At 47.0% G+C, this 19,261-nt stretch overlaps 1 protein-coding gene across 3 annotated transcripts in view; it reads left to right on the top strand.

Annotated features, from left to right (window-relative positions):
• Positions 1-19,261, top strand: part of CDON (cell adhesion associated, oncogene regulated) — a 61,222-nt gene that overhangs the window by 13,434 nt on the left and 28,527 nt on the right. For all 3 annotated transcript variants that reach the window (XM_074559665.1, XM_074559664.1, XM_074559666.1), the window contains 7 exons: positions 6,992-7,128; positions 9,159-9,431; positions 10,883-11,029; positions 11,319-11,462; positions 12,395-12,682; positions 13,515-13,784; positions 14,678-15,007. In XM_074559665.1, coding sequence (XP_074415766.1) covers positions 7,053-7,128; positions 9,159-9,431; positions 10,883-11,029; positions 11,319-11,462; positions 12,395-12,682; positions 13,515-13,784; positions 14,678-15,007 — 1,528 coding nt within the window. In that variant the 5' untranslated portion in view covers positions 6,992-7,052. The remainder of the gene's footprint in view (positions 1-6,991; positions 7,129-9,158; positions 9,432-10,882; positions 11,030-11,318; positions 11,463-12,394; positions 12,683-13,514; positions 13,785-14,677; positions 15,008-19,261) is intronic.

Here is a 19,261-nt window from a genome sequence, read left to right as displayed (position 1 = left end):
ATCCCCTGTCCTCACTGGGGCTCAGTCACTGTCTCGTTTGCTCAGCACTGTTTGTTTTTCCTGCCATCTGCCACCCGAGCAAACACTTGCTCTGTATTTTGACAAAAATATCAACTTTCAGGTCTTTAAGGTCCCTTTGTGAACAGTGATGTGTCATTAGAAATTCCTGCACAATTGATAAGGGACTTTAGCCTCAGAATTGTTCTTTGGATTCATCACTGATTCATGGGGGGGTTAAATGGTGTGAAGCAAGAAAAAAGCTCATGCAACGCTGCTTATAAAAATAAATGTTACCTAAAAAGAGGTAAAAATACCAATTGAATCCTTAGTGGGAATTGGCATAGGAAGCACTTGGATCTGGCTTAGCCCTGGTAGGTGTGGGTGCCAGGCATGGGGATGGGCAGAAATGTGGAGGCATTACTGAAATCCAGGCTGAGGATTGCAAAGTTTGAGCAACTATAATTTCTCTCCTTTATTCAGGAGATCCTTATCCTTCTGATAAGGATCTGAGGGTGCACTTTTATTTGTTTAAAATGCAATAAATAAATATGAACAGAACATCAAAGGATGCTTTTTCTTGTAATTTTTTAGTGCCTCTCCCCTCAGTGTTTCTGTGGATCCCTTGGCGTCCGTTTCATTGTGTTAGACCTGTTTGTGTCTCTCATACTTGGTTTATAGGGTTACTGTCAGCAAACTGATTTTTCTGGGGTTTTCCCTTTCACATGTGTTTTTTTGGGCATTAAGAAAATCCCAGGCGTATGGGACTGTTCGGCAGAGTTCTGCGTGTTTCCTAAAAGCGCATGGAAAATCCCTTTGAAGAATGTAATTTTATTGCTTACACTCACAAAATCCTCTCTTTGGTGATGCCATAATTCCAACACAAATGCTTAATTACGGTATTTTTTTACAAAATCCCCGACCCTTCTGTAGCTGCCTGGCTCCTTATCTCAGGCACTCGGCTTCCTGTGATTTAGTAGCGCACAAACTGCAGCTCGAGGTGGAGAGGGGTAAAACGGGAGCACTTGAATGTTTTCTGCCCAAGCTGTGATTACAGCCCGGCGTTTCCCGGCGCTCGAGCCTTCTCTTCGGAGTGTAATTAGGAACACATTGATTCTTATTGCAGCTGGCAGCTGCTCGCTATTGCCTTTTTCAGCTTCTGACCCCCATAGTCCCGCTGACCTTTCCTGGGGTTAGTCGTAGGCCCTTTTCATTGTGATGGGCTCGAAGTGGCTCATGTGGAGTTGATTATTTCCTTGCTTGTCTGGCCTTTTTGGTGCCATAACTCCAAGTCACTTCCATTTTTTTCCCCTGCTTTTGGCTGACCACAGTGAAAGGAAATGCTTTTGCTGGCGACAGGATCGGTTTGCACGCTTGACTGACTCGATTGAGACCCTGAAAGGGGGGGAGGGGGAGGGTAATGAACACTGTAGGTGCTGCATTTGCTTTTTAAAGGTTGATGTTAATGACTGAGTGGTCATTAGGCATTCATAAAAATGAGGCTTCGTTGCCTTTTGGCGCTCGGAGCCGCGCGGGTTGGCATTAGGGGCGCGTCTGTCGCATCCCGCGGGCAGCGGTGGCTTCGGGAGCGGCGCGGTGGGTGCGGAGCATCCGCTGTCACCTGTACGGTACCGCCGGGCTGTCCCACGTCCGGAGAGCTCTGCTGTCACCTGTACGGCACCACTGGGCTGTCCCATCCCCGTCACCTGCACGGTACCGCCGGGCTGTCCCATCCCCAGAGCGCTCCACTGTCACCTGTACGGCACCACTGGGCTGTCCCGGCCCCGCCGGGCTGTCCCACCTCCGGAGAGCTCCGCTGTCACCTGCGTTGTCCCAGCCTCAGGGCACTCCGCTGTCACCTCTGCAGCAGCACCGGGCCGTCCCAGCCCTGTCGCTTGTGCGGTACCGCTGGGCTGTCCCAGCCACGCCGGGCTGTTCCATCCCTGGACTGCGCCGCTGTCACCTCTGCAGCAGCACCGGGCTCTCCCGGCCCTGTCACCTTTGTGGCACCACCGGGCTGTCCCAGCCCTGTCACCTGTGCAGCCCCCCGGGCTGTCCCAGCCCTGTCACCTTTGCGCCCCCCGGGCTGTCCCGGCCCCGCAGTGCCGGAATAACCCGCGCAGGTTCCCCTCCGCAGCCGCGGGCAGGCTGCCGGGGGCTGCCGGGGGCTGCGGGCCGGAGCCCGCTCCTCCCAGCCCCGAAAGCTAATGAAGTCTATGTGCCAGCTGTTACACTCATTTTGCCAGACCCCAGGAGGACAGCATGAAGACAGTCAGTGATCAAAGGCTCTGGAGATCACTGAGGAGCCGAGCGGCAGGAATGTCTGATTGCTTTCTCTTGGAATGCCACAGGCTTCAATACCTCCTTTTTTTCTTTTTTTTTTCTTTTTTTTTTTTTTTAAGGTGTCTTGGTGTGAGATTTAATGATCTAACTCAGCTTGCTCACGCTGAAGCCAGAGTATTTTACTTAATTCAAGGGGATTCATTTGCTCTAAATTTAGGTGGTTTGAAATGTCGTGGGGTTTGTTGTACAGATAACAAGTTAAAATGAAATTTTTCTTGGTAGTTCTAATAAATTACCTAGGTGGGGAAAAACCCAATTTGCTGAGCTTTGGGTGTTAAATCACATATGGCACTAAAAAGTGAGGTGGGATAAATCAATTTTGAGTTGATGCTGTTTAGGAAAAAGGGGAAATGTGTGTATCCAAAGCTGGTACACTGCAGAGGGCTGTCACAGTGCAGCTGGTGGGCAGAGCCGTCCCCGAGGCTCAGTCACTTTTTCCTTGGGTTCTTAGCAAAGGCTGTCAGCTCCTGGAGGCGGAGTGGGCAACCTGAATAACTCCCTCTGTTCCCAAGCATGCTGTTTCCTTCCTCCTCCTCCTCCTTCTGCTCTACCCAACATTTATAGGACCTGGAACGTTTGGGTAGTGCAGAAACCCTTCCTCATTTAGCTGCTCCTCGTGGAACAGCTCACTGAAGGTTGGGAGAGTGTTGGAGCGGGGAGTGATGGAGCAGGAGTGCATCAGCACATCGGGGTGGGGTGGTGGCTCTTGGGAAGGGAGGTCCTGGTGGTGTCCTGCCAGCTGGTCTGAGATGGCAGGAAGATGATTCAGGGAGCTAAACCAAAATGGAGATGAGATAATGTTCTTTTCATAGTGACTCTGCCCTCAGCTGCAAGGGTGGAGAGGAGAAGTTCACGGTCCAGTAAATAAGTGGGGCAGGATCTCAGCTGTGTTTGGAAGGACACAGGAGCTTAGCACCATGGGAATGCATGGCAAACAGCATTTTGTCATCTTCTAGAGTGTGAAGCCTTATTTGGGGGCAAACTTGGGTAGGAGCGAGTTAATCTGGAGATGAGGGTTAAGTTACAGTGCCAGACCAGGCCTGTGAGCTGTACATTGAGGACCACTGGTTTCTGGAGAAGCAGTGACAAACGTGAAGCTTTGGGAAGGGACAGGAGGCTCACTGCCAGCGCTGCAGAAATCCTGGCTGCTCTGGTGCCTGTGCCTCCCCATCCTGGCTCAGTTGGGTGCTTCAGTGAGCCCACAGGCTGCTCTCTGCTCCAGAGTGACCCATATCCATCCTGGTGAGGTCTCCAGGCCGTGCCAGCTGTGTGCCAGGCTGTTGTGCCATTCTGGTGTTGGGGACAGCCCTGCTCCCGTGCTGGGAAGCCACTGTTGAACTGTGCCCTCCCCTCTGTTTGCAGTTAGAGGTGATGGTTTATTTTTCTACCTGTGCACAGCATTCCAGAGGTTGTGGGGCTGAAACTGGGAGTTGCTGGACTCCTGTGGCCACAGCTCTGTGCTGAGGGGTTCCTTTCATAAAAGGACTTGTCCTCTGTGACAGACGAGGCACACAGCTAGAGTTGTGTCATGTGCAGAAATGCTTCATCTTACTGATTATGTGCAGAAGTAGCAGGCACAGGTTTCTGGGTGCCCCTGTGTGTGCAGCATGCTTCCTGGGGCAGGCATCCATTGGAATGGCCGGGATGACCTCCCCCTGACACAGGTCTGTTATCTTCCTTGTTTCCCTTGATCCATGAGCAATAACATACTTCAGAGCTGACAAGGAGGTCAAGTGCTGCATGAAGATAACTGCAGGATGACTTTAGGTGAAGAGGTCTGGGTGGAAGTAGGAGAAATGTGGCCTTTGCCATGCTGTGTCTTTCTACTGGGCTGGAGAAATGGCGAGTGAAAGTGAAATGTACATTTTCCTGATCCATGAAAACCATGTCTGTCTCTATTCAACCTTGAATATTATTTATATTAATAACTCCTCTTTTAGTTTTACATGCTCAGACAGTGGCATCTCTTACTTCAAAATAATTCTGGCTATTTGATCCACAAGTGATGGAGGTACATCCTTGCAATCTAGGAACAGTGAAGAGTTGTTCTAAGCAGAGCTCATCGTGTAGTCTAGGACACTAAAATGGAGTCACACCTAACAAAGATGCTCCTCTTTCAGATCCCAAAAGGACCCCAGTGACTGGTATTTGCTGTCAAAATGTCCCAAATTAGCTGTCAAAATAACCCCTCAGGATTATTGAAGAGATGGCAAAGGGGAAGAGTCATGTTTTTCCATCCCTAGGGCTTTTTTAATACAATATTAGAGGCAGAGTTTCTCCATGGGATTTCTAAAGACCAGAAGCTACAAGCTGTGGTCTTGCCCTCTTCTCTGTATTTAATAAGGGGCTTCTGTAGTGTCACCATCTGCAGAAGAAAAAGAAAGAAGCATTTTTGGGTTATGTTGTGTTGCTGGGTCTCTTCCCCTGTGTTCCCAGATCTACCAGTGAGCAAGATGTTTCTGCCATCCCTTCAGACACAGAAGTTGAGAAGCTTCATTCAGATGCCCAAGTGTTGTTGCTGAACAATCCTACTCCAGTTACAGACAATATTTTTCCTTTATTTCCCCCAGTCAGAGAACTTTGGTCTTTGTGGCTCGCTCTGTGTACTCAGTGCTTTGCAGTTGATCTTACCACTCCACAAGCCTGCAAAAGCCAAACTGGTAGGTCAAAAGAGGAGTAGCTGTTGACACTGGCAGCGAGGAACATGTAAGGAGAAAGATAAACAGAGGGAAATCAGAGCCTGGATAAAGTAGATCTCCAAAGATAAAGTTTAGTTAAAGATAATGAGCTGGCCTTGTTTAAAAAGACAGCTGCAAAATAACCCAGTAGCTCCATGTGCTGGGGTTAAAGTTGACCCAGAATATACGTTTCATTGCTTTTGATAAATAAATAGTGGAGGGAAGATTTGGCAAAAAGCAACATTGCCCCCAGCCCTCTTCAGCAAAGTGTTTGATGTTAACAAGTTCTCTGGGTGTTTACTTTGTCCTCTGCCTGCGCTGGTGGAGCGGCGCTCCTGCCCTTGAACCGAGGGAGAATTCAAATAAACCAACCCCTTCGGCACAGCTGGGCTCTTCTGCCATCTGTGGCTTCCCAGAGCAGCCCCGGCTCGCCTGGGGAACCAGCCTGGGCCACGGGATCGCTGGGTCTTCCCAACAGCTGAAAGAAATTTGGCGGATCAGATAAAACTGCCCAGAAACGGGAGCAGAACTCGACAGCGTTTCTTGCTGCCCTCTCAAGCTGTCAGTGTAACCCAGAGTGCAGTTTGTGGGCAAACAGCTCCATAAAATCCAGAGTGATTATTTAATTATGATTGGAGGCTTTTCCCGATGCTTCATTTGCATATATACTTTACAGTGATGCTGTGATGATAAAATATGGTTATTTTAAAATAAACCACAGGAATAATTTTGCTGTTGATATCTGGATCCAGCTTGGAAAGCAACTGGCTCTATGAACACTCAATAAACTGGGACCTATTCCTACCAAGCATGTGTATTGCTGCACTTGTTTCTGTGCTGAGTAAGACAGTAAAATTCCCAGTTATTGTGTGTGTGTTGGATACATGTTTATATACACAGCTGATAGATGAGATGTTTAAAGTCTACGTTGAGTGTTATCAGCAGTGGAATTGTATGGCCAGGCTGATAAATGAAGTAACTGTGCTAAATGAGCTCAGATCTTATCCATCATGGCATTACACAAGGCCAGTTGGACATTTGCATGAATGACAGCTGTGGATTTATTGTTTTCTTGGAGAAACCAGTGTTTGATTGAGACTCAGAGTGTCAGAAACACCGTTCCTGAGACTCACCTCGGGCAAGTTCTGTTGCTGGTTCCATGATTTAGTTTGTATCTTGCTGGTTTAACAATTTATTGTAGAGTGATTTAGGTTGGCACCGACCTCTGGGATCATACTTAGTTTGTGTTTTGCTGGTTTCATGATGTATTTTTTATTTTTGATGATGAAAGTGAGATCTCACACAGCTGAATGGTCGAGTGTGATACGGCCAAGGAAAGAACTGCTCTCTCTAGAAGCAGCTATGGAGATAAAAGTGGATATAATGCATGCCACAAAAGGATATAGGAGGAAGCACCATTTTTTTAGGAATATAGATGAGAGTGAGACTAATGTTGGTGTTTTTTCCTTGCTATGGTTTGCCTGTAAAGCCCAGCAGAAGCAGCCAGCAGATGACAGGTTTCAGTGAGCAGGTTTAGAGCAATTGAGAGCGGTAGCGGCATCGCGGCAGTAGATTCATGGAAACTTGTAAAACAAGTGCGGCCTGATGATAGATGGTCAAATGATTATTGTTTGCAAACAATATTATCTCCAATAGATAAGCTGTTTACTTTGGACTCCAGCTCCTCTGGGTGGAACGGAGTCTAATTTATCAAGGCACAGCGGTTCAATGCGGACGCCTCATGCCCCAGCTGTGGAAAAACTCTTACATTAAGAATAGTACTTGGAACCACAGTGAAGTTCAGCTCTAACTCACTTTTACAGATGGTTTCTATATTGCAAAGAATATTAGCTGTTTCCTGGTTGTGCTTTTTTTTTTTTTTCTTCCCTTTAAACCCCCAACACTTTGTTGTAAGGGAGTTAAAAGACAAACTCCTGAAGCTCACAGTAGACATGTGCCTGTTTGTTTTGTAGTTGTTTCCGTGCCTCGTCTTAGTCTGGAGCTTTGGGCTTTCAATTTGGATAATCTGGCGCTATGCATCCAGCCCCTGGGCGCTTCCAGGCACTGCTCCTCATCGCTGCCACCAGCCTTGTCACTGTCACCAGCACAGGTAAGGCCTCACCAAGCTGGGGACTTGGAGGTTTTGGGGTTGGGCTCAAACTTTGGAACAAACAAGGCTTGGCAGCGCATTTCAAAGTGGCCAACTTTACTGGATATTGTCAATAAGCTGCTTTAAGGAAGCATAGAGCACTGAAACACAGCCTTAACACTCAATATGACTTTGCTTGTGAAAACTTGGCTCAGGACAAGCACCAGAACATGGAAAACTCTGGGATACGTGGGTTTGTTCCTTGGGATCTCCATGGATTCAGCTGGACGCCGGTTCTGCTGCACGCAGTGCATCTTGTGTTCCCAGGGGCTGGGAGGGGTTTGGGTTTTCAGGGGGAGAGGGGAATCAGCCCTTTGAAATCCGAAAGCTGATGCGTGGCTGCACTTGGAACAGCTCTGGTGTTAAAAAAAAGAAGAGGCATGGTTTTAATTGACACATCTGCTCTGTGTAGTCAGCTTGTCTTAACGTAACCACACAAAAAAGAAGCTTTTACTACTTTTAGCACTTCATAGCCAATCGTTATGAGCAAATGGGATAAATTTTATTTTTCAAGCAGTCATAGGAGATAAATTCCAGCTGCAGGGTCACTGCTACCAATTTTGCCTTTTACGCGAAGTGCAGCGTTGGTGTCAGAAGTGAGGGCAGGGGCGAAGATGAAAGTAGCAGTATGATTTCATAATAATTGGTGGCAAGCAAACTGAAAGGTCAGTGCTTCCCTCTTATCCCTGGAAATTCAAACTGAACTAATAGGAAAAACAGTTTTCTAATTAAAAGCTAAAAATGGACATCTGGAGTCCTGCGAAATGCTTGGATACCATTTTTATGGATTTCATCTTTTTTTGTTAAGTGAAGCCACACTTTAATTTCCAGTTTTATTTTATGTTTATGCAGATAGTTTATGGTTCAGTTAAAAATGTGCAGTCTCTCATCTGAAACTCATAACCAGAGCTGGGATGGACTGACTTGAGAAGAAAAGCATGAACCCAGGGCCCCACCTATAAGAAAACTGTCTCTGACTTGGATGTCATTTAATATCATCTTGACCCGTACTATCTGGAATTCCTTAAGATCCTTTACAAAATAGAAGTTGTTTTTCCCTGCCAATGTGTCTATTTTTAATTTAGTTTTTTCTCCTAATTTATATTGCTAACCAATTAAATATTACTGGTGTTAATTGCCTTTTCTCTTGCTTCCTTCATGCAAAATCTTTAGTGGAGAATTCAATAGAAAACAAATGGAAATACTTCCCAATGTTTCATTGGCCAGGATAGGAAAAAATCTCTTCCAACAAGCAGGAATTTTCTTTTGGCAAATAAATGGATTCTCATAACCAAGTTCTGTGGAATTGAACCTTTTATTTATTAGCAGCTCTTCCTGTTTCTGTTCATCTTTACTCAGTAAAGATAATGGATGCCCAATTCATCATCCTTGTCCTGATGAAGTCCATGTATTTGGAATTAGCAAGAGCCTTTGCTGTTCGTCCAGCTTTTTTTTTTATCCGGCTATTTTTAATTAGTTCTGCAGACTCGGAGACGGTTCTGTGTAAATACCTGGCAGGCTCCTGCCATTTCTAGCATTTTAAAAGTCACGTCCAGGCCTGCTTCATATGGGACAGATCAGCTACAGCTGCGTGTTCCTGTGCTCCATCTCTTCAGGTGATGGCTGCTGTTTTCCTCTGGATAAATCCACTGGGATTGCAATTTTTGCTGGCCCTGGCAAGTGTGATGCCTGTGCCTTGTGCTCACTTGGGGATGTACCTCCCCCTTACTGCACCTACCTCCATTTAATTGTTGTTACCCCCTTTGTGGGGTTTGAATCTTGAAGTTTTCCCAGCATGTGAGAGCGAGCAGGAATCTCTCCTGAGTTCCTCTTGCCAAGGAGAAGGCAACACTTGCTTGAGTATCACTCAGAGTTTAGAGTCCCTTTATATGGTGAGTCTTTCCTTCCAGTCAACACATTGTTAACCTGATCACCTATGTCCATGCAAAATTCTGGTCTCTAACTCAATATATGTATGTTTTTCCTTTTAGATCTAACTCCCCGTTTTATTTCTGAGCCCTCATCTACTGTCCAGAAGCCTGGTGAGCCCGTCCAGCTCCGCTGCTCTGCCGAGCCCTCCTCAGCTCACATTTCCTGGCTGTTCAATGGGGAGCCTCTGAAGAGCAGGGTGGGAGAGGTGGAGATGCAGGCAGGATCTCTGACAATCGTGTCCCTGAGCCCAGCAAGGTGTGGGCGCTACCAGTGCGTGGCGAGCAGCGGCGTGGGCGCCGTGCTGAGCCGGCCGGCCTCCGTGTCCATGGCCAGTAAGTTCATCTGCCTTCCTGTTCTTTGCTCCCTGCCAGTCCTCAGCTGGCTTTATGGCTTGTCCTTTGACTTTTAGATCAAAATGTTCTGGGACAATATGATGGATTGGACGCTTCTTGCCTTTTTTTTAAATTACGTCATCTGAGACCTGTCAGGAGATGCAGCCCTGGAGCAGATTCCCCAGAAAGCTTGTGGATCCCCATCCTTGGAGGCTTTTAAAGCCTCAGCTACACCAAACCAGACCTGATGGATTTAGTGTTGGTGTCAGCCTCACTTTGAGTTGAAGGATCTCAAGGGTCTCCTTCAGCAAACACAAATGTTATTCAATGAAATAATAATTCATTTCCATGAATTGGCCTGAAAATACAAGATTCCCAAATGCTTCCCTTCACAAAGGATGTTGAAGGAGCAGCTGAGCTCCCACACCATTGTAGAAGTGTAAGAGTTGAGGAGAAATCTGTGGGAATTGTTGCCACAATTGGGAATTGATTTGATCAAACCAATATTGATGTTCTTCAGGTGGGGACAGTCTTCTCACCTCTTAGGGAAGCTCTTAGGGACAGCTTCCCTTCTCTCAGTTGCACTGGTTCTTCTGATCAGCCTTTGCCTTGATGCTTGATCTGTAAATTGTGTGACCTCCAGGGATTTGGAAGAGGAAGGACAATATCTTCCACAGGGAAAGGACAGTGCAGTGCTGAGAATGGGAGTGCAATATTCCTGCACGAGTGTGGTTTGTGTGCCTGGGATCTGTGGGCTGTCTGAATCAGGTCTTTGTCAAGCAGGGTTTGAGTGATTTCCCTGGAAGGGTCCCTCATCTATGGAGCATGTCCAAAATCCCCTTGGGAGGAAAATTCTTATAAGTGTTTTGGTAAAGTACTGACCCATGGCCAGTCCCTCTCAAGAGAGCTCCAAGGGTGGCCAACATAAGAAAACTTCACAGCCTCAAAGAAGTTTGAACATGGAGGGAGTAGAAGAGCAGCTTTCACACTTCACTCCTGCCTTGGAGGTTTGGCAGCACACAGGAGGGTACTGGGAGCTCTCTGCCTGCCTCATTATCATCCCAGAAAGACAATTCCATGTTTTTATGGATGGGTTTCCTGCTGTCAGTGTGAATTGTCTTCTGTAGTGCCCGCAGAGTGTGTGAGGAGTCCTGCAGCCTTTCCAGTGTCTCTGCTGGCTTTTCTGGGAGCAGTTGAGGGGGATATAGACATTATTTTTTCTCCTCACTCTTCCCAGGTAAAAGCTTTTTGTAGTAAGGAAGTGGATAAGGAGGGTTTATGGTGTTATGGGCTGCAGGATAGACCAGGCCTGTTGATGTGAATGTCCTAAAGCTACAGCAGAAAAGATAATCAGCATGAAACCAACTGTATTGTGAACACAAACACTGAGCTTGCTGCCCTTCCCCTCTCCCAGGCCGTGGCTGCTCTTACCCTGTTCCAACTCTCTCCAGGTTTAGGTGACTTTGATGCCTTGGGGACGGCTGTTGTTGAAGCAGAGGAAGGAGGCACAGCTCTCATCAGGTGCCAGGTGCCAGAAAGTCACCCCAAAGCACAGGTTCGCTTCCAAGTGCGGGGGAAGTGGCTGGAACAATCAACAGGTGAGGTGTTTTGTGCAATATAAGTACCCAACAAAAGCTTGCCTGGAGTTTTTTATTTGAACCTAAAGGAAAAACACTCCTCTGGAAAGTTGTAGAACTTCCTGTTCAAATTACTTTATCTAAACCTACCCTTGGAAATGAGTCTCCTTTGCATGGGGATTTCTTTTTGATTCTGTATTTAGAATAAATAGGTATAGCTGACAAATTAATTTAAAAATTACAAAAAAGGAAGACATCTTTTGAAACTAAATTAAATTTAATCCTCTTTTCACCTTCCCCTCTTGTTCAGACAACTACCTAATTCTTCCATCTGGAAACCTGCAAATTTTGAATGTATCTTTAGAAGACAAAGGGTCCTACAGGTGTGCAGCATACAACCCAGTTACTCACGACCTCAGAGTAGAGCTCACTGCACGGAAGCTCACAGTCACACGTGAGTATTGAGTTCAACTTTCCAGAATTAATACAGCTCAAACAGAATAAATAACATCCCTTTTAGCAAGGGCCTATCAGTGCCTCCAACACCACGGTATGCAAGATTTCTCCTGCATTCTTTGCACATTCAGTTCTTATTTCCCCTCACTGTGGAGGAGCAGCATGGCTTTTCAAATCCCAGGCAGTCACCTTTGGAAAGGGAACACTGCTAATACTTCTGTCCCCAAATCTCTTTTGGAGCAGGACTTCTGGAAGTGTTACAACATCATGCTCAGTCCCTAGTGCAGTGTTTGAAAGAGGAAGACAGAGGAGGGAGGAAGACAGAGAATGGGATGGGAGGATGTGGTTTAAAAGCTTGGTTGGTTCCCCTGCAAGGAAAAGCTAAGATAATTGGGATAGTTCAGCCTGTAAAATAGAAGGTTTAGGGGTGACCTAATTGTGATCTTCCAGTACTGAAGGGAGCCTACAAGAAAAATGGAGGGAGAGGGCCTGGAGTGACAGGACAGGGAGGAATGGCACTGATGGAGAGTAGGTTTAGATTAGATACGGGGTCCCTGTGAGGGTGGTGAGACTCTGAGTCTCTCTGCCAAGAGAAGCTGTGGCTGTCCCATCCCTGGAAGTGTTCAAGGCCAGGATGGACAGGGCTTGGAACAACGCAGTCGAGTGGAAGGTGACCAGGTGCGAGAGGGCCTGGAGTGACATGGACAGGGGGAAATGGCACTGATGGAGAGTTTAGATTAGATATTGGGTCCCTCTGAGGGTGATGAGGCCCTGTGAGTCTCGCTGCCAAGAGAAGCTGTGGCTGTCCCATCCCTGGAAGTGTTCAAGGCCAGGATGGACAGGGCTTGAAACAACCCAGTCTAGAGGAAGGTGCCCAGAAGCCCAAACCATTCTGTGATTCTATTCCACGATTCATCTCCTTTCCTGCAGGCCCTTCTTCAGGTGGCTCCCACATCCTCCACCCGCTGGCTGCCCAGAGCCTGGCAGTGCCCCAGCACAGCGCCCTGACCCTGGAGTGTGTGGTCAGCGGGGCAGCTCCAGCCCCCACGCGCTGGGTGAAGGACGGCCGGGACGCGCTGAGGACGGGCAGGTGGAGGCTGCTGCACTCCCACCTGGTCACCGACAGGCTGGAGCCATCTGATGCTGGGAATTACTCCTGCCTGCTGGGAAGTGACTCTGGAGCAGTGAAATATGTTAACTATTCGCTTACTGTACTTGGTAAGAATTAAAGATATTTTCACATCCAGGCAACAAATATACCCTTCGTATACCTGCTAGTTTTGGCATCTGCTTCCAAACAGCCTTGCATTCTTGCTCAACCTTAAGCATATTAAAATAAAGAATACAGATCTCTTTATAATGACTGTGTCCCATCATTTCTCCCAAGTTAAAACCCGTAATTATTTATCTCTTCAAGCCATTTGCAGTCTGAAATAATGAAATAGTGAAGGATAACAAACTCCAGGGAAAGAACTGATCCATTTATTTTCCTACAGAGTGCTGGTGTCAGTAATGTGCCAGGGACCAGATTTGCTTCTTTTGAGGTTCTATGTGAACAAAAACTGGTGAGGGAAGGTGATATGTTTGGATGAAAACATCAACAAAAGCAAAAGAAACATATTCATAAATTTGGCCTCTTTTGTTTGGCTGCTAGTTATTCCTCACCTCCCCTTTCCATTGTAGCAGATTTTCCTAGTATTTGAATTTTTCTGCATTTGTGACAGATTTTGTTTGGGTTTTAAAATGTGTGTGTTTGAGTTACTCAGAAAACAGGGTGTTGATGCACAACACACCTCTTCTTGGGGGATGTCACTAATTAATTGTTTTGAAAATAGAAGTCTTTTATTTACAAGATTACTGCAAACATGTGGCTGTTGAAATAAAAGGGAGAACCCATTCAAATAAGCCCATGTGTGGGAAAACCAGCTTCGGGCTGTGCAGCCTGTGGTACTTGTTCAGCCTTTGGATGTGATAAGCCTGTGTAATGTTTTACAGCAGTTTTTTCAGGATTTAGCTTAAGTCATTTATGCGGAATCATTTCCCTTTGCAGAGCCTGCCTCGCTCTCCAGGGGGCTGCAGGACCAGACGGTGGCCGCGGGGGCGAGCGTCCATTTGTGGTGCGAGGCCGGGGGCAGCCCCGCTCCCGCCCTCACCTGGCTGCACAACGCGGCTCCTCTCGGGCCCTCCCCGCGGCACCTCCTCACAGGAAACCACCTGAGCATCTGCGGGGTCACCCTGGCGGACTCTGGCGTGTACCAGTGTGTGGGAAACAATGGCATTGGGTTTGTGCAGTCCACGGGGAGGCTCCGGGTCCAGCCAGGTAGGAGCACTTGCAGCCCTCGAGAGCTCACATTAAGCATTTATACTTTAACCTTTATTCTGTTGTGGTATTTTTTTTCCCCTAGATTATGTATTAATTTGTTTCTGATCACTAATCTTACAAAGAAGGTGCTTTCAGCTGGACTTTAAGAGATGCAGGGATTTCTGGGGTAGTGTGGCTACTTGATACTTAAAACCTGGATTATCAGATGCAATCAAATCAGCTTATGATTGGACTTGATGGGATTTATTCTTAAATGGAATCAGGATCCTGTTGTGCTGGGTGAGCTGGTACTCTTAGTAGTATTGGCTGCTGAGTAGTTAAGCCTGTTCCATAATCAAGTTTACACAACAATCATCAGGTTTGGGGTTAATGCACACTTCCCCTCTATCAGATTGGCAGGATCAGGTTCCAGCAGTCTTTTTGATCTCTTTTCTCTCTAAGATACCTTCTAATACCCAGAGAAGTTGATTTCTGCTGGCACAAGGCTGTTGCTGTCCCCATTCTCTCCCTGTCATGCATAGCTGAAGCTTTGAACCTTCTCTGGACCAGTCATGGTTGGTGTGAGCTGTGCAGAGCCTGGCTGAGCAGAGATTTCGTGGTCTCTGTGTGTGTGGAGTGGACTAAGCCAGTCTTGCCTGCACTGTGTTCCTCACTGACAGTCAAGTCCTTGTCATTTGGAGAATTTAAAGCGCAGTTTGAGTGTAGGTTTTTATCAGCGTTCTCTGAGGTGGAGTCTGTGCTGATCTCTTCAGTCTGGATGGGAAGTCTAGAGGTGCTTTGTAGAGAAGGATTATTTGTTAAAGTGTGATGTTTTAAATTGTATTGACTTGTTCTGGCATTAAGTGTCATATGCCTTAGTTGAATTCATCCTTTGGTTGTGTTTCCCCCAGACAAAGACTCCGTCCCCATCATCATCTCCTCCCCAGCCAACACCACCGTGGTGGCCGGTGGGGATGTGACCCTGTCCTGCAACGCCACGGGCCTGCCCGCTCCTGTGATCCGCTGGTACGACAGCAGAGGCCTCGAGATCAGCCAGGGGCTCCCCGCTGGAGCACAGAGCCCTCCCCCAGCAGGGCCTGAGCCCCGGTGCCCCTCGGTGCCCCGGGCGGGCTGGGGCTCCCTGCGCCTGCGGAACGTCAGCGCTGAGCGCGCCGGGCGGCTGCGCTGCGAGGCCAGCAACGAGCACGGCTCTGCCCTGGCCACTGCCTTCCTCACTGTCGGTGAGTTACTGCCCCTGCCTTCCTCACTGTCGGTGAGTTACTGCCCCTGCCTTCCTTCCTCACTGTCGCTGAGTTACTGCCCCTGCCTTCCTTCCTCACTGTCGCTGAGTTACTGCCCTGCCTTCCTCAGTGTCGCCCCTGCCTTCCTCACTGTCGCTCAGTTACTGCCCCTGCCTTCCTCAGTGTCAGTGAGTTACAGCCCCTGCCTTCCCTCTCGGCTCCCTGATTTGAGTGAGAAATGCCTCAGGATAAGAAATGCGGGGCAGGCGGGTGGGGTGGAGTCTCAGGGGAAGGAAGCAGAGATGTTTTAGTTGTCTTCATGGAGCAATTCCTCCATCCCACCTCAGGTAAAGGAGGAATGCTGTGTGCATTGCATGGGCTTAGCATCTTCTGTGTGAAAAAAACTACCTGAGGGTGTGTCAGACTAAGCCCTTTTCTGACTCAGAGATGGGGCAGCTGAGGGGATGAAAAGCCTTTCATGCCTTAAAGCAAATCATCTACAATTACCCCTCACAGGTCCTAATACAATACATCTTTCATAGTTCTATTTCTCTATTTCTATTTCTCTGTTTCTCCAAAGTATCTAGTCTTTTTTACAAAACCATTCTTTAAAACTTGTTTCTATTTCCATTTCTCTCTCAGCAATATCTGTCCCATTCCATAGCATTTTTAAGTCAACATTTCTTGTCTCAATGTCTACATACAGATACAGCCTTCTGTCAGGTTTTGAGAATTTTCTACAAGTGCATTTCCTGCAAAGGTGGTATTTTTTATTTATTTCTTGAAATTGCTACTAGGAAAAGACAGTACTTACACTAAGGCAAAATGGGAAAGAGCCTTTCCTCACATTGGAATATTATGTGACATTAATAACAGGTTTGAACTCTCCCAAGTTCCCTTCACAAGAACCCAGATTCAGATTTTTAGTTACATGAAGTTACTTAAGTTTCTCAGCTCTTTCAGCACCTTGCCTCAGTTAATTTAGCTGAATGCCAGGGAGATTTCAGGTTAGTGGGATTTAATATGTGGCCCCGTATTTAAAGTTCTTTGGTTAGAGTTTAAAACTCCTGTAAATAACATAAAAAGATGCTTAAATGTTCACTTAGGGGAAAAAAAGAAAGAAGAAACCTCAAGAAAGTGATCCCATCATGTAGTTTTATAAATCAGTTATTTTTGGACCTTGCTGAGTGGAAAAACGAAACTAAATATCATCCCAGAATTCAGCCTGTGTTAAAGAGAAAAATCCCAGTGCTTTGCCTCAGAATTTTATGGCAGTGAGTTCCATTTTAATGCTTTGTTTATTAACTTTTATCGGTTTCTAATACGTTGTACTGGCTGCTGATTATGGTGCAGAGGGTGGTTAAGGCATTTGGTTTTGATATAAAAGTCTCTGAGGACTTTCTGGGAGCTGTTAGGGGTTTAGAGCAGCTCCCAGCCTTGCCAAAGACATGCTCAGACACTCAGCTGTTTAATGAAGAATTCCTGCCAGGTAACACTTCCGAAGCACCTGAATGACTTCAGCTGGGATTCCATTGCTTCAGCAGAAGGATCAGCTTAAACACCTCTCAGCTTCAATACCTGGTCCTGTAATTTGCCTTGTCCCAGCACACAGTAAGAGAGTCCATTTGGCTGAAAAATATATCCTTTTTTTTTTTAATTCTGCTGGATCTGTTCCAGGCTGTGATTCATTGCATGGTCTAACAGTGGGCAGGACAACTTCAGCTGCCATCATAGTGAGAAACCACCAAAATGTAAAATGATGCCTCAGGACCGTGTACCCACGGCCCTCCCTTTTTTGGGTCTTTTTTAGACAGTTGCAGGAGCTTCCCAGAGCTACTGAACACAAGGTTAAATCTCAAAAATTACTTCATGTAATGGAATTGAAGGAGAAAAATACACTGCAGGCAGTTTGAGTAGCAGGAGAGGGAGAGAAAAACAGAAGGAGCATTTAGTATACACAGGTGGGTGTTTCAGGGATAAACAGGCTGGATTGCTCCTACAGAAACCTTAGAGAAGCTCTAATGTGATTTGAAACACGTGCCAGGTGTGGTGACCTCAGTGATGTGCTGTGTTCAGGTTTTCAGAGGGCTTCCCCAGCCTGTGCTGAGGTGTTTGGGGAGCTTGGAAAGAGGGAGGATCGTCTGGCTGTGAAAGGAGCAGGGAGGAAGTGCCTGGGAATGTGACCTGTTTGCACAGCAGAGATAAAACCCAGAGCTGCTGGCTGTACCCTGGGCAGGAGGGAGCAGGAGAACAAGCAAAGGTGCTGTGAAACACAGCAGGTGGGGAAGGGTTTCTGCAGGAGGAGAGGCTGGAAAAGTGAGAGCTCTTCCGCTTCAAAATGAGGCAGCTGAAGGGGAGAAACAACAGCGAGCAACAGAGTGCTAGGCATTATGGAATGTGTGAGTTGGAGCCAGGCTGGGAGAGTTGGGATGGTTGATCCTGGAGAAGAGAAGGATCTGGGGAGATCCTGGACCCCCTTCTCATGCCTAAGAGAGCTGGAGAAGGTTTTTGTACAAACCTGGAGTGACAGGACAAGGGGGAGTGGTTTCACACTGCCAGAGGGCAGGGTTAGATGGGATATTGGGAAGAAATTCCTCCCTATGAGGGTGGTGAGGCCACAGAGCAGCTGTGGCTGCCCCATCCCTGGGAGTGTCCAAGGGTTGGACAGGGCTTGGAGCAACTTGAGATAGTGGAAGGTGTCCCTGGCCATGGCAGTGGGGTGGAACTCAATGGCCTTTAAAGTCCCTTGCAACCCAAATCATTCTAAGATTCTATGAATACAATTCTTTTAATGCCCAAATTTGGGTCATTCAGTCCTTCTCCACTTGCTGATGGGATCAGGATTTTGGGTGCATGCAGCCTTTGGCCTGACTCAGCTCAGTGCTGCTGGTGTTTCCAGTTAGATTGGGAAGCTGAGGAAGAAAAATCTCCGTGGCGAAGGAGGAAGGGATGGCACTGAGAGCAACAGCCAAAAAAAGTTGCATAATGACACAGCAGCAGAGAGAAAGCTGATGTGCTGGGTTATATGGGTAGTAATTATACCAGAAACTTTGCAGAAAGAGCTTTGATGTGAATTACTCAATGGGAATTGTTACCCGGGGCTTGTTTTCCAAAGCAAAAATACAACAAACCCGGCAGTTGTTGACGACTCCCCTCCTGCAGCAATAAACACAGCGCTGGCTGTGGGTCTGCTGTCACCAGCTGAAACCACAACTCATCCTCCACTCCAAGAGTCCACTCCCCAGTGCCAGCAGGCACCAAACCATGCCCACCCACGTCCTCGGGGTCCACCACAGCGCTGAGGGCCTTCCACCTCCTCCCATTTGTTTCCAATATCACGCCCTTCCCGCTGCTCCACTGACAGCAGAGATACCCTTTCACTCAGGGATTGTTCTGGGAGTGTCTGGCATTTTAGGACCATCTGGGCTTTGGGGACATCCTCCCCACGTTGTTGCCTTCTTCCTGTCTCTGAATTTTGTGGTATTGCTAAATAAATGAGAAGAAACAAACAAGGAATGCTTGCCGAGAGCATGGCTTCAATTTGAAAAGAGAACTTTCCTTCCCAGCTTTTTAAAAAGTGGCCAAAAATAGCAGCCACACTTGCTGCTGGTATTTTAATGGAGGTTTGAAGGAATCTGAGTCAGCCAGGCTAACACTGCCTAGGCTTTACATTACCAAGGAATTTGTTTGTTTTGTAAACCAAGTTCCCTTCATTCCCTTCCCCTTCCAGACCCCGGCACGTAACATAAACCTACACAAATCTGAAAGGACGGACAGGGCTCCGAACATCTGGCTGTCCCACTGCTGCCGTGTGCAGCCTCGAGGAGCTGTGCTGCTTCCCAAACCTTCTTGCTTTAAGTACTGATGTTTTCTTGTCCTGGATAATCTCACATGTCCAACCTGCCACCATTTTCCTGCCTGGAATTCTGACGAGCCCTGCATCAGCCAAACAGGGCTTTTTTTTTTTTTTTTTGTCTTGTGGCCTCTTTTAGAGTACTGATACTATATAGATTTCTTTTTCATACCAGCAAAAGTAAATAGGATGGAGGAGGCTGGAGAAGGATTTCTTGAAATGCGTTGGTATTAAATTGCATGTAGATCTTCCTGTAAACTGAGTTTATTCTCAGCATAAATTTTCAAATGAAGTAGTTGAGTTGTACAGCTTTCAAAGCTTCTCTAAATTACAGCTAAAACCTCAGAAACTGGGGTAGGAGAATGTCCTCTTGTGTGCATGCCAGTGCAGGCCATGAAAAG

This window comes from Zonotrichia albicollis, chromosome 27 (genome assembly GCF_047830755.1).
Source record: "Zonotrichia albicollis isolate bZonAlb1 chromosome 27, bZonAlb1.hap1, whole genome shotgun sequence".
Classification (NCBI taxonomy): domain Eukaryota; kingdom Metazoa; phylum Chordata; class Aves; order Passeriformes; family Passerellidae; genus Zonotrichia; species Zonotrichia albicollis.
The sequence above is the reverse complement of the archived record's forward strand: the minus strand, read 5'-3'. Positions and strand labels throughout refer to the sequence as shown.